Source organism: Passer domesticus, chromosome 11 (genome assembly GCF_036417665.1).
Source record: "Passer domesticus isolate bPasDom1 chromosome 11, bPasDom1.hap1, whole genome shotgun sequence".
NCBI classification, from domain to species: domain Eukaryota; kingdom Metazoa; phylum Chordata; class Aves; order Passeriformes; family Passeridae; genus Passer; species Passer domesticus.
The window spans coordinates 14129412-14145491 of NC_087484.1; the positions used below are offsets into that span (position 1 = coordinate 14129412).

The window sequence follows — 16080 nt, forward strand, 5'->3', positions numbered from 1 at the left end:
TTCTGGAATTCCTGCCCTTCCTGCACTTCAAAACAAGAGGGAGATTGTAGACAGCATCTAAATGCTTGAAAAGCAGGCAGTAAAGTGCTTGCCTTGTTCTACAGATCTCAGGTTTTAAATAAATGAGGTACATAAAATGATCTCTTTCTTTCAGTGAGTACATGACAGCAATGGCAGTGAGTGCCAGCCCAGGTAATGCTAATGAAACCCAGGCTGATGAGTGATGCCAGCACAATCATAAGTGGAAAGTTAAAATGACCACCACACACCAGTATAACTCAGACATGCTGAGAAGGTGGCAAAAGTATCAGGGAAACTGTCTTAGGAAAGACAGAGTGCTGGTGTGACTGTGCTCCCTGGGAAGTCAGTGACACCGGGGACATTGCTTGACTGGGAGCTGTGAGAGCTGTGCCCAGCCCTGGGGAAACCTCCCCTCACTGCAACCCAGAGCCTGCCCAAAAACCAGCAGGGGCATCTTAGGATAAGAACAGATTAAAACAAAACCCTGCTTTTGGTGCAGGGAGAGTGGAATACGAGCACATAACACACAGACCAGTCCTTACTGAGGAGGGGGGAACAGAACAAGGATTTGCCAAACCGCCAGAGGGATCTGAACATTGCCAGGCTCCTAGAAAAACAATTGCATCTGAGATGTGTTTTCCAAATAAGGATCTAAAAAAAGAGGGGGAAATGGTGGTGTTTTCCACATACTTTTAGAATAGAAAGTTTATTAATCTAAAGTGGATTACTAAAAATATAATTTTTTGATGGATTTTTCTTCTTCCTAAGGCTGAAGTAGAAAAATAAGACACGCAAGTGAGTTGTTACTCAGCAAAGCAAGCTATACACACCAAAGTAGAAGGTGATAGCTGGATCACCTACCAAGTGCAATGAAATGTTCAGGAACAACATATGATATAAGCATATATAAATAGGAAAACCAAAATCAAAATATGTGGGGGGTGGCAGGGGGAAGGAAGAGGGAAGTAAAAAAAGCAAAATACTGTTGATCAGCTTGTGTCCCAAGAGGATATTTAACATTGCTGCCAAGGGTCTATGCATTTCACCAGTTGTCTTTGAACCACATATTGTACAATTCTTGTGAAATCCAACAGTTCTAGAGAAAGCACAGAAATCAAATTTCCCACACATTCACTTTGTATCAGAGGCAGGAAACAACTGTAAGTTTGGGTCCCTAAAGACACACATACATATGGACACAAGGAGGTTAAGCTTGTAAAGCCCTGCATTTTTCAGCTTCACACTTGAAACAGGAACCCTCTTCAGCCACTGCCTGAAGATGAAGAAGTGCTGAGCTGACCTGCAGCCTTGTGCTGTGAGTAGCATGGTGCTGGACCAGAGTGGATCTGGACAGTCAGTAGCTGCTCTTTTTCCAATTTGACCGGGAATTCAGTATAATCTGTGTAATTATTATGTCTGTGGGCATAAATGTATAACTCGCACTTCCCATCCATCTAGATTTGATGATCTTTGATGTAACAAGCCTGAGTGTCATAACAAACAATAACACCTTTTATTCTGTCATAGAATCTATTATAATAATCCTTCCTTGAACCTGAAAACTCATCCCAGTTCTGACATTGTCACCAGAAGTTTATGTTCTTTTGGTTGCTGCCAACTTTCATGCTGATTTTTTTCCAATTCTATTCATGTGCATTGATACTACTACAAATGATGATTTCTAAAAATTCTACAGAAGCTAAATTATGTTAATTTGACTCAACTTGGCTTCATATTTTCAAGCAAGAGGCCTGATTCCTCTACAGGGATATTCACACAGCACAATAACATTGATAATCTACCATATGTGCCAAAAACACTGTAGGGGTGTAAATCACTGCTGCTCAGGATGCTGCACTGGAGCGCCCTGCTCCCATGACGGCAAAACATCTGACATTGCATTCTGCCATGCAGATGTACTTTGTGACTCCAGAGTGGCCATACATTTTAGTGCCCCTGCCCCAATATTAGGTTAAAATAGGATTATCAGAATGGAGGATCAGGTACCAGCTATATACAGATTCAGTTCATCTTTCTGGCTGCTCTGCAAATAAGTTCTTAATGTAAATGGAAGCCATCATCTGTTTTTAAACTTCAGCATTTTCTTCACACAGCTGCACAGCTATAAGAAAGTGGTAAAATTTTATGCAGTGACATTACTCTCAATTTCAAAATCTTTTTGATTAAGGTCACATCTAGAAGCTATAACTTGTGGATGTCTTATAAAGCACTACAGTTCTTTTTTCAGCCTTATCTTCTATTTGCATTTACCCATTATCTTCCTGCATTTCACCCCACTTTTATTTGAACACCATTTACACAGGTGTATTAATTTAACTATCAATTCTGCAACCCAGTAGTTCTCCATATGCCCACCAAAAATGGTGCCTAGACTTTGACCACAGAAGGAATGTTTAGCTTTTTTTTAAAATTATCTCACCAGTTTTGAAATTTATGAAATTCCAAGTTCAAAAGTCAAACTATATCACTTTTACCTCTTATATGATTCAACAAGTTTAAAATTATACTTTTCATTCCATTTCAATATGTTGCATATAGAAAGCATTAGCTACATGACAAACAGCTGTCATAACCATTTAGAAAGCATCATTTACCTGCTAATTTCTTTTAACCTCCTCAGCATGAAATTAAACTGATTTGTTCTTTCTGCTGTGAGATGCTAGTGATTACTCTTGCCTTAAACTTACACTGAAGTGTTTTCATTGATTAACCAAATCAGCTTGAGCTGAACTTTGAAGATCTATACTCATGCCACAGTTCCTCATGGATTTGTCAATGAAATAGTGTGCTAGTCATTCAAAACCAGATGTTCTTGACAGCATCAATCCACAGAAAAGGCAACATGTAGCAGCAATAGAGCAATCTAGAAGCAAAAGCGGATTTTAGGTATCAGTTTGTTAGGAATACACATCACACCTACTGCCACATGGACAAGAATAATGTCCTGAGCAATCATTATTTATCCTGAAGGTTTTTTAATTTCAATTACAATGATTTATTAGAGATCATGAAACAACCTTTTTTTGGATTTTGCTCATGTTTCTATTCTTTACAGTTAATAATTCTGTACTGAATGCAATATGCTGATGATGGATAGCTACAAGCTTGAGATTTATTCGTGCAAAAATATTCAAGACTCCTGTTGCAAATGCTGTTTAATGGCCATCTTGGAAAATTAGGTTCTAAATCACTTACTCAAAAAACCCTTCCTGGGATGTGTAGCTTTTGAAATGTAAGCTGAGGCTTCAGGACTGGTTTAGTTAGTGAGACAGCAAGTGGAAGGCTGAGGCCATTGCACTGACAAAGTTTCTTCCAGTGAAACCTTTGACAAACCAAGAAGCCAATATTGTTATTAATTAACTTACAGCAGCACTCTTGGAGCTCTAACAAAAACACAGCTGCACTAGATTTTGTACAAACATAATAAAGGATGTGTACTTACAAGCTAAATACACAAAACACAGAAGCAATAGGGTGAAGCAAGTGTTATCCCCATTTCATAGTACAAGGCCAGAAATGGACAGGGATGCCAGATTTTCACACCTTGTACTGCCTTTGTTGCCCCACTGGTGTAGAAAAGGATACAGAGGACACTTGGCTGATCCTGACCCTTATGTGACAGCTCAGTGATGTCCTGTTCCATCAGGTAGACGTTTACTATCATATACTTAGATCAGGGCATGATTGCTACTTGCAATAGGAGATATTTCTCTTTCCCAGGCTTGATCTTTTGTTCATTAAACCATTAGCTGCATTAAATAATACAGATATAAACAATTTTTCTAGGGGCTTCAACTAGACAGAATTAATTACATGCTCTCAGGACTAGGTTCCAAGTAAAAGCAGTCCCAGCTCTCAGCTGGGGCACACCTAAGCCATGCGAGTCCATGGGAGTTGCAAACCAGACTAGGTAGGACTGCAAACAAGATTTAACTTGCATGAACCAGGCCCTGCTGTGCCAGTACAGAAAGCCTAAGCAGGCCCAGAAGGACAATTTCTGTAATTAGAATTCAGATTTCAGAGAAACGTCTCTATTTCTAGATTTCCCAGCACTTAAAGTGAGGGAGGGCTGAGAATCACACTTGTAAGTGTAGACACCAACAGTTCTTCTCTAAGTGCCTAGATCCTCATGAAGACATGAGTCTGTACAGGGTTTTGTGTGACTTCACTGTAGAAAGCAGAGATTTTATCCTACACTGTTGATTTTGTGGTGATGTGAGGGAACTAAAAGTTTGCAATGCCTGAATAGTGATTTACTACTCAGTATTCCTAGGGATTGGGTGTGTATTTCTTACTACTGATTCCCCTGGCAATTTGGGATTTATCTTCCCATCCATTTTCTTTTCAGACCACATAATGTTATCAACTTCTTTGTATTCAATGACAAATTCCTTCTCTTATTACAAAACTCATTCTGACTCTTGCTAAAAAAATGATACACTTGATAGCACACAGGGATTTAAATCCCATCCACTGCAAGGGGTACTTGTGCAGATTAATGTACAGCTCCCAGCAATTCTTAGGTCTAATTGCTAGAGGCTGGCTGAAGTCAAAAGCTTTCCTTCCACATTTTGAGCAGAGCAACTGGAAGCATTTGCTGAATCCAGGTTTTGATCATGTACTTACTTAAAAACAAAAAACCATGGCACATGCCCTACCACACCCCAATCCCCCACCCAAAAATCCTGAAAAGGACAATACAGAGAAGTTGTCAGAGGTTTGATTTCCTCCCTATCTAGGGCATTTGGACCTGAGCTATTACTAAAGCCTATCTAAATACATAAAGTAAACTTCACTGCAGTGTAGAACTGATTAAGTCTTTGAATTTGTCTTCATGGAAGAGAAATCATCCTAATGTTTAATGTATAGAATAAGATGCAGAAATAGGCAGAAATAAATGCATACAATATTTAGAAGACAAACAAGGAACAGAGAGCAGCCAGGGAAAGTGGGACAGAAGGACAGAAGAGAGGCTGCAGGAAGTAAAAGACCACAGGAGGATAGAGACAAAAGTTGATAGCGAGAAAAAGCACTAATAAAATATTTTTCTGAGCATCCATTAGATCTTCTCACAGGAATGGAAACCTGAGAATGTTAAAAGGGGAAAGATGTTTGTACAAATATTATCAGGATATTTCTTAGAGGCAGTTACAGTAGTTCATACATATTTTAATCTTGCAAATTCTATTGGCAGTAGTATTAGATCTAGCAGGCCTTTTGAAGAATTCAAGGTTGTAAACTCGAAGTGCATATCTATGATTAATTTCAGTCATCTTGACTGTCTCATATAATTTGGTATATTTTGGTTTTTCAATATTTAGAAATATTAAATTCTACTTCATGTCAAGTGTATCAGAGCTAATTTTAGAAGACCATGATTTGCAATCCTAGGGGCATGATATTAGGCTCCAAAGCCTATGGTTGGATGTGAAATAATTAGCCACAATTTCAGAACTGACTGGACTGAGTTTACATAGTTCACATGTCATAAAATTACAGAAACATATTGCTATTTTAATGCATTAAAGAAATCTCCCATATAATGCAAAGAATAATTTGGTTCTTTTCCCACAGGACTTTAATCTCTTGGTAATATTGTGGTATCCAGACTAACCCCCAGTAGTGAGATACTATTCCATGAGAAAAACAGCAATTACATCTGACCATGTATTTTAAATGAGGGCAAACAGACCAAAAAAAAAGTGTCAGCTCAGGCTCTGTAAATTCATATGGAATAGAAGCCTTCTTTTCATTTTCATACATGAAAAACCTAAGGTTGAAATCCTTATTTATTGTTGTTTTTTTCTAGCTTTAAATGTAATACTCCTGCTAGATGTGAGTCATGTGAGAATCTTCATTTGTGCTGTATTATAATAATCTGTTGTCTGCAGAATAAACAAAGCAAAATGTCTAGCTGTCTCTGTAGCTATAAGGATGAGAAATTATAGATGCAGAGAAGCTTCAGCACACCACAAATTCTGCAGAACTCAGGAAAAAAATTTGGATTTACAATACCAGTTAATTCCTGCCGTCAGTGGAATTAGATATTATTTATGTCCCTGCTACTGAATCAATAGCACAGCCAGAAACTCTGGTCCTACCATCCCCATGGCCTCTCCCTTTGCCCATTTGCTATTACAGTCCTTTGAGTCCTGGGTGAAATGTTTTCTGTTGCCTTAGCTCAGTCTCTAACAACACATCACAACTGCAACACACACAGTCAGCCAGAAGTGCTGGTTTCTCAGCTCCAGTAAGGTGAGAACTGCATGAAGGCTAAATTACTTCTGTCCCAGAAGTGACCTTTTTTGAGCTCAAGTTAAGCTCATTAAGAAGAGTGCTGGGAAGTCTGTGCTGCAGCCCTGCCTTTCAGCTGCACCTGTCACATGCAAATATGTTGGATTTTTTTACTTCCAGAACTCTGCAGTCTCCAGCTGATGTGCTGCTGGTGGGTTTATCTTGGCCAGGTGCTGGTGCACACATCTAATGAATCAGCACAGTCTAATAAACAGGGCCTGTGCTCAGGAAACAGAATGGCTTTCTGATTCTGACCTGGGTTATGAGTTTGGGAGCACAGCGCTCGCATTTGTGCCACTGCTGCACCTTCAGTGCAGCCACTGTCCTTACCCTGCAGCCTGTGCAGGGCAGGGCTGTCTCACCCTGCCCTGTTTTACAGGGCTGAGCACAGATAAGGCCTGGACACTTCTGTTCTGCACATGGCAATGATAAACCCACTGTCAGAGAGATGGTTAAACCTCTGGGTAATGATTCTTTTCCTTTTCATATGTAAATGTTTCCATTTTAATGAAATGGAAATACCTTACTTGCTTTATTCCAAACTAATGAATAGGGTTAGTGTCATCAGAAGCTTTTCCTTGCAATTTAAGGGCCAAGAGAACAACAAAAAAAAAGAAAATAAAAGAAAGAGAATCTGCTATTCATTGTCTTTGTTGAGTCACCACGAGGATGGTTATTTTTAATAAAAAGACAGAAATATTTATGCCTGAAGGACTCAGGTTTGTGGAAGTTCTAGAGTTATGATAGAAAGAAATGTCTTTTTTTTTGTCCATTCAGTATTTACATATAAAAAGCATCTACTTTGCATATAGTTCCTGTCATTGTCTCCAGTTCAATAAGAGTGTGTGCATAACATTCACAGGAGAGAATGTTGTGGTATGCAATTGTTAATATTAAATATTATTTTAAGACATAATGTGATGTGTTATTACCAAAAACAAAACTATACTCAAAAATTAACACTATCAGAAAACCAGTATAGCGGCCATAAATTCATACCTAGTGAAAGACTACATTTTCTTTGCATCAGTAAATTCTGGTTTGTCTTGGTGGACCTGCTACATGTGGGAGCTTGCGAGGCACGTGGGGGTTGTTGGCCACCTTAGCTGTGGACTTCAGATTTGGGAGATAGTAAGGTGTATTTTTTATCATCCCTCACTGCTTTCCATACTTTGTCTCTTTCATCAGTACAAGCCTCTGTTGTTCAACTTAAAATATTTTTCAATTGCATTTCTCCTCAGCTCTGAGTATCAGCCCTAACCAAATATGTCAATTCTTCCTTTAAACCGCACCCCTTTAAACAGCCAATTTTATTTTTTTCCCATCCATATGGGATGGGAAAGTGCCACCCAGGTTATCACCATCTTGTACATCACTCCCTGCAGCGTCCTCTCCCTTCTGGGTTGCTTCCCTGTACCTGGTGTGCCAAGTAAAGCCTTTTCCAAGTGCTTCAAGAGATCCATAATGCAGCAGTCAAGACACACAGGAGTTCTGCAATCCCATCCTCCACTTCCAACTGCAGCACCTCAGCCCTGCTCTTCTGACAGCAATTAAGCATTTCCTAGCACAGGGTAACAGCTTGATTGTCTCCCCAGAGATGGATCAGAGCCAGGATAAAAATCTAGTCTCAGGTGTTAGGAGTGGCAGTTACACGGAAACTTAAGTTTTCTAAAAACTTCAGAACTTCCTTAATTTAAAAAGTGATCCTAACATTTTCCCAGCTCTTCTCATTTCTCACCTAGTAGGAAATGAGTGACACAAGAAACATTTTTACACTCAAAGCTGTCTAATATACACCAGATCATTACCATATGTCCTCAGGTTTGGTTTTTGGTTTTTTTTACAGAGTTGGCGTAGATCCAGATGAAGATCTGAAAGCTAGAGCTGCGAGCCAGGTATGTCAGGCTTTTGGACATACATGCTGAATTTACAAGTGCTCAATGTTTGGCAGATCATGACTGCATCTGTGGAAATGAGACATCTCAGAACATCGTTTAATCCCTCAGAATTAAAGAGGAGAATGCGTCATGTTCAGCTCTAGTAGGTCAGGTGTATGAAAATATTTTTCAGTTATTTTTCACATGGAAGCCTGAGTACATTGTGAAAGGGGGCTCCTGAACAAGCTGCAGCTGTTCATCTGTGCCTTTCCATTTTTTTGTTACACACACACACACACACATATATATGGTGCAGTTTCAGTTGCAGCACTGCCTGCAGCAGCAGGAGGAATCTGTCTGATCAATGCACAGAGCCATGACCTGTGGCTCAGCACAGTGGGTGGAACAGCAGGGGGACTGAGGAACAGCCACAGTTCAACTGACAAGGTGCCAAAGCAAAAAGCCAACAAGTGCCTAATGCTGGTGATACCATCCCATGCACCCTTTCAGACAACACAACTGGAACTGAAATTTAAATCATCCAACAATAACATAAATGTAGAAAATAAGCTGAGGAAGATATAAGATACTTTTTTCATTTCAAAATATATCAGAGATGCCATTAGGCAAAACTTTAATATATCTTATGAACTGAATATTCCTAACATTTACATATTGGCACATTTCTGAAGGTACATAAGGTGAATCTCAATTTTCATTGTAACAAGTAGAATTCAGATGCCTAATTATCCTAATATTTCTTTTAAAAGAAGGAAAACCAATATTACTTACACTGACTACATCTTTCATTTTATAGCACAATCACTGTTCATAAAGGTTTAGCATATCCCTTCATTGCACCATGGCTAGGCACTGTTTTATTCTGAGTATGAGGAGACTCATGCTAAATTCATTTTCTTAAGCATCTTGGTAGGAATTCTGCAATGCCTCTGCCCAAATTCTGAACCAGAGCAGGACACAGAACCATAGTCTATTCTTTAGTGGAGTACAGAGATACAGAATTACAGAAATTTTCTGCTTTTCAGCAGAAAAAGCAGAATTATCAAAGATCAGGGAATGCAGAATGCAGCATAAAATTGACTGAATGCATGTTCTGCAAAAACCTGATTTCTTCAGAGGCTGCTAGGCATCTAATTTTCTCATTCTTTTACTGAAAATGAAAATAATAATGTTTATTTACAACTGTAACACATCCAGTGTCCCAGCTGTGCTCTGTGAATTAACACCTATCCCTTCTGACAAAACTGAGCAATACAACACAGAAGGTGTAAATAAATATAACACTTTTCATGCCCTGTCATGTCCAGTTCAGCATTCCTTATTGTATTATATTATACCTTGGAAAATGTTTTTGCTGTTCTGATTATTCTTCCCTCCTCCCATGGTATTTTATTTTCATTTATCTGACTTTTTTTTTTATATTTGACATCTCAATGCTTTAGTAATTCAAACCTTTGCTGCATTCTCTGTAGCACTCACTATTTTAACTCAGTACCTATCATAGTTACTCAAGTCAGGTTGTTTCTTCTAATTTTCTTTCCTCTCATCTCCCTCATTCCTCTTCTTCCCCTGTGTTTCTGTTTCTTTTCCTTTATTTCCAAAGCAATGTTTTTATTTAGTTTACCTTTCATTACTTATTTTTATCCTATGTTACTGTGTTTTCACAGTGGAAGCAGTTGATTTTCCTGCCCGTCTATCCCTGCACAAATAACAGGTCAGGTGCTGGTACCTCCCACTGCCAGTGAAAGCTCTTGCCCAGATGAGCTTTAAACCACATGCCCACTCTCAGTGCTGTTAATTGAAGCTTCAGGGGAGATTGTTCCAGAAATAAGAATGAAATATCTTCAAGAACAAGATGCTTAAAAAGAGAGCAAAAATTAATGGAAAAGAAACCTCTAGGCTTCTCCCTGCTCACTCAGAGCACTCAGCCAGAATGGGAAAGCTACAAGGCCTGCTGCTGAGATTTGAATTTAGCTGCTCTGTGACCACTCTAAGTACCAGCACATGGGTACCTTGCTGTGGGAGCCTCTCAATCCATGTCTGCAACCATACCTAGAGGGTTTCTTTAGGGGCAGAATAAGCCTTAAAGGCCTTCCACCTCATGGGTACTATGTCAGATGCAATAGCAGTTATATGACTGCAAAACCCTTTTCCTTCCTTACCTCCTCATCTTTTTCTCCCTTCTTTCTGTCCTTTGCCTCCCAAAAATTCAATTTTCTGTGAAGAGATTTCATTTCTTCAATAAATCTATGTATACAGTTATTTCTAAACATCTGAATGTGTTCTATTTTGGGCTACCTGAACCAATAATTTTGTCAGTCAGCTGTCAGCAAATTCCAGTTCAAATTGTAAGACCTGGAACCAGGAGCTCCTTCCCTAGAAAAGGTGTAGAGCCTCTTCATATATAATTAACATCTGCACTTCACCATACCACGAGCCATCAAAAGCATATCTCAGTTTATATTCTGTCTTGCCACCCTTAAATTTATCATTAAATCATTATCACAGCATGAGCACAAACAAAAGGAAGTACCCTCATATTCATACCCATTTACTTATTGATGGACTGTCATAACTTAGTTCAGAAAGAAATTACAAAATACATACTAAAATAATACATATTATTGCATAGAAAATAGTATGTAAAAACAAACCACTTGGCTGCATATCATGTACATGCAGTGTATAAACAGCAAAAGCTAACTCTGCAAAACATAATGCCAGGACACATAATCACTAAGCATAGTTACAAAGTTAGTCTATTTTAAAAAGGCAAAAAGCTTTATGGCAGTGAGCTATTTAACTAAATTCCCATTTAAAAAGACAGTCAATAGCATATTTCATTCAGGTGGCTTATGTATCTCAAAGTCTGCTATGTTAACTTCAGTTGAGAGAGGGTAAGAATATATTTTCTACAAGCACTTCAGAAAAAAATGTTTTGGATATGCTATTCATCTCAGGAAAAAAAAATAAGAGCATGCAAAATGCTTATCAATATCATCTCTGTTAAGCTAATCTGCATAGTTTATTTAACTGTCCCTACATCTTTGTAAGTATAGTAAGGAACTTAGTTACACTGTTCTCATCAGTTTCATCTGCCAGCTGGTCGGTGAATTTATTGCAAGGACTAATGAGAGCAATCTCCATATGGGCAATTCCCATATGGAAGAAGAGATGTGAAAAACTTTGGCATTTTCCTTCCCCAGAGAGAAATACTTTTACCTCTCTGAACTGTAGGGAAAGTGAAAAGTTACTCTTTAAAATCATAGGATCCAAAATAGGATCCAAGGACCTGTGAGAGCCCTGAAACATTCACACCAACATCTCCTGTCCTCCCTTGCACGGTGTCTGCAGGGGCTGCACTCCAGATAACCACCCAGATTCCCACTACTGCAAGAGCAGATAACACAACACAGGTTTCACAGACAAAAGGAGGAAGGTGCAACATGTCAAACCAGAAATAAAAGAAGGCCCAGGTCAGGACCAGAAAATCCCTGGGGGATTATACCCTTGTGTAGAATTCTTTGTCCACTGCTTTCAACAAATCATTTTCCTGAATGAGGAAACCTTTTTTCTTAAGAGGAAGCTAGAGGTACAATGAGCTTGGAAAGAGGAATTAACCAACAACACCATTACAATTGAAACACAGGACACAGGCCATTTACAGAGCTCACTGTGCTTTTAACAAGCTGTCCTCTGCTCCACACACGAGTTGCCCTCTCCACAATATGTTTATTTCCATGTCTGTCCTTCTCTTCCTCATCTCTACCCCTGTGAGCTCAAGTCTTTCCCTTTCCTTTATTCAGTGTTCTTGTTGTTCTGACCTAACACAGATTTTGCCTACAATCACACTTGCTGCTTAAATGTCTCAACCATTTTCCCAATCTTTATCTTGCCAAAATGCACTTTTAGATGTTTAGAGCTTGGAAGAGTGTTCTGCTGCTTGGTCAGGGATTAGTACCCTCTTCTCCCCCCTCCCCCCACAGCTTCCCCAGTTACTGGGAACAGTTGCTAAAATACTCAATTCCGTTAACAAGGAAACAGATCCCAAAAATAATAGTTGTCCTATTTGGTGCATTTGCATGTTCAGTGTGGCCACATTTGCAAAATCATAACAGCTACAGCTTGGATTCTGTCTAACTTTACTCAAAACTCAATGACATCAATGTTCCCATTGTTCCAAAGCTCCCATGAACAGGTTGCCTGGGAACTAGACCTTACACTTTTGAGGGTCAGACCATTGACATTATCATCACCAATTTACATGTATATTAGTCTATTATAAGGTATTCTAATATAATAGATTAAAACATGAAAATTAACAGATCCATTGGTTTAAAAGTGCATAAAGAAAAATATTCTCATTTAAACTAACCTAACTTGCCACAAAACAAAACCAAGACAACAGCTGAATATCCTTAGAGAACTGGCCATCCCGTACATAATTTCATCCTGATAGTAATCTTTCCACTAGTACTGATGTGATAGCTAGAGTATGACCAAACTGGCTGTCTTTGTACAGATAACTGTTTCTAATTTATTATTCCAAATTAGGACCCTGAGGTAAAGGATAGCCCACCTCTCGACCTGTGCAGCCGGTTACAGAATTAGCTTGCAGAGTGGAAAGGGTATTTTGAGCCTTGTTAATTCAACTCATGTTCCCCTCCCCTTGGAAAGAAGTATAGAAAGGACTTTCCTAGTTATTAGAACATCTCAATCCCTTTGGGAAAGACATTTTGTTAGATATACACAAACAGCCTCTGATCTTGTAGGAGTAAACTGATGTATTCCCACAACGGCAATTAAATCAAAAGATCATTTTATTGATCTCAGAGTATAGCACTTCTCAACTGCTTAAAAAAAATGAAATCATTCATAACAGTAAATGCTACATTCTTGCAATGAGTGCAGCAATGAGAAATGTGCTGTATGAGCCAATTTTCTCCTGAACTGATTCACAGGGATGACATTTGTGCAACAAAAAAGCTTTTTAAATTAAAGAAAAAAAGTGCATTTAATTGTAATTTGGTCTGACAGGTATTCTTAATATCAGAACTCCATGTTTTGTTTTATAAAAATGCTTCTCACTTCACTCATTTGTTTATTTTGCAGAGTGCACCCAACTTGGATAAAAACACCACCAAAGCTGAGAGTGCATGGCTGTTCAGAATATGGTATGGCTTTGACCACAAGTATCCTTTTCTGTTATAAACCATTAATGAGAGTTGCACTAATATTTGCCTTAAAATATTTAAGAATCAAAAACTATTTTACTTTTAAAAACCAAAATGAAAATGTAATCTATTTTAACATGTTATTAAGGAGAAATTTTGCAAGTCCAAGGCAGCAGAAGGTCCAGCCATGACTGAGGCTATGGGGAGAGGGAACAAGTTAAGGAGCTCTGAGCTACAGTAGCATATAGACAATTCATTTAAATTAATTAACCTTCTTAAATTCCTGGATAAAACTAATCCAATCATTATTTAGATAGGGTGTAGATTCTGTGTTTGGAGAACCAGGAGGTTGGAGCCAGAAGCAGCAAGATGCCTGCTGCCTGACCATATACTCAGAAAGCAGTAGCTGCCTAAGGAAAAAATAAGACACACCTCTAATAAAACAGAGAAAGAGGCATCCATTATAAAAAGCTCCCAGAACTTTCCTGAAGCTCATGCTTCCTAACCCCTGGATTCCTGAGCCTTTGTGCTTTCATTCACATTCCTGCTGAGGCATGTGTAGTACAGACCTTGAATATGGGTGTCTGATGCTTTGCTCCAGGAAGTCTGGTTTCCATGTCTTTTGCATTTCAAGAAAATATTTTAAGTGATGAAAGAACATCCTCCCTAAGCCAAGGCAGAACATACAGTCTGACGCTAATGCCTGTGCAAAAACTGTAAACACTACCATTCTGATTTATTGTCATTTTAAACTGACTCTGCACAGGCTTTGCACAGCTGCCAGTGAGATCCCACAGCAACAATCCCCCCCAAGCCTTTAGCAGAGACACACAGTGAATAAAAGGGAAGCACACCTGCTGATTTCCATGCATCCTGGCTCAGGAGCTGAGCAGGCAAAGCCCTGCCAATGCTGTCTCCATTATCCAACAGCACATCTATTGGTCAGTCACCCTGCACTGCTGAGCAGAAATTAATGTTCAGGCTGCATGTGTGTTTGTCCTGATACCAGCTGCAGCAAACTAGAGTGAAATATTTCAGCTGATAAAATGTAATTCTTTGGGAATACAGCTTCCTTGGAGAGTTCAACTGAAGTTATCCTTCAAAGAGACTTTTGATGGAAAAACATCTTTTTGGTTAGAAATGAATGGTTTTTCCTTAATTGATCTACTCAAGCAGTTTTAAAGGCCAAAAACCACTTAGCATTAAAATTTTTCCCTTGGATAATTCTTCAAGAATACATAGAAATAGTAGGTAAATGTTATATGAAGTGAGAAAATATGTTTAAATGTTAATGTTGAGTACCAACACGACTGGCTTTAACCACCCCTTTTTCAGAAGGAATAGCCTGTGGTGGTGGTATATCCTAGAAACTAAGTCAGAAGGAACAGATGAACAGGGTGAGGGGAAGGGGGAATTTTTCCTCTGAAGATAAAAAAATAAAAAAGAGCAAGCAAAAAGTGTGGAAGGCAGGAGCAGGAGAGAAGCATGAATTAAAGACATGAAAGAGAACAAGGGCAGAGATAGAAAACAAGGGACAGAGGCAGAAGAGGGAAAGATAAATGAGTGTGAAAAAGTCAGACAGCAGTACGTGCAAAATGAAAAGTCTGTAGAAGGCACCAGAAGCACCAATTCTCAGAGATTATCATGGTAGAGATCTGGAATATGGGGGCCTGATGCTTTATTCTAGAAATTCTGGTTTCTATGTCCTTTGCATTTCAAGAAAAGATTTTAAATTATTTTTAAAAATAGAATTTTTTAAAGAACACATTTATTTGTGTCAGTCTTACTACCAGTTAAGCAATAATCTTTCCTTAGAATTCAGATGTTCAACGATTATAGCTGTGCCATTACCCTAAAATATATATTTATTACAAATAATACATCTACATTTCACTAATCCTACAAGTGTATGCCCATATTCCTGCATGAAATGATAGTTCAACCCACTAATGCTGTGACTCACAGCTCTAAGCTTTTCTTTGGTAAGACTATTTCTGAAAGACATTCTTTTCAAGGAAAGAAAAATTATTCACCCAAACTTTCTTTTGCCCTTCCCTACCTAATATTGTAAAGCCATGTTGCTAGATTTAGAAGAAATTGCCATGTAGCATAGTACTTGTCCCCAGTACAAGATTGCAGAGAGGATTATGATAAAGTTTTCAAAGAAAAGATACAGCAAACTAATAACCCGTGTCACAGCTGAGACAGCCACGATACACAGAGTATTACCATACCATTTCAGAAGGCTTTAAGCATTCTCCCATACACAGTAGCACCATACCTAATCAGAAGGTTTCAGGTGCCTGCCCATACAGAGGAACATCAGGTCATTTCAGAAGGCTGCAAGCATCTGCCCTTCTTGTTCTTTGTCCCAGCCTTTTATCCCCTCCTGCTGATGCCCTGCCCCTGTGTGCCTCTGCTCCCTTTGGTGGTTGGTCAGTGCCCCTGGGCACTCCATGGCTCATTGCTGTCAGTGCTGCTCACCTGCTGCTCACAGCTGTGCCCACTGGGGATGGGGCTGGGCCAGCCCATCCCAATCACCACAAACTGTGTGCCTACATATCTGTTCATGTACTTCGAAAGCATACAAGACTGTGACATTTCTATAGTTTGACATTTGCTCTTAGGCATTAGCACAAATCTACCCACTCTTCTGGCAATAACGTCTCTTA

General features: G+C 39.0%; 1 protein-coding gene across 1 annotated transcript in view; it reads left to right on the plus strand.

Annotated features, from left to right (window-relative positions):
- Positions 1-16080, plus strand: part of SLC9A9 (solute carrier family 9 member A9) — a 176530-nt gene that overhangs the window by 122791 nt on the left and 37659 nt on the right. The window contains exons 13-14 of the mRNA XM_064385801.1: positions 8183-8231; positions 13347-13426. Coding sequence (XP_064241871.1) covers positions 8183-8231; positions 13347-13426 — 129 coding nt within the window. The remainder of the gene's footprint in view (positions 1-8182; positions 8232-13346; positions 13427-16080) is intronic.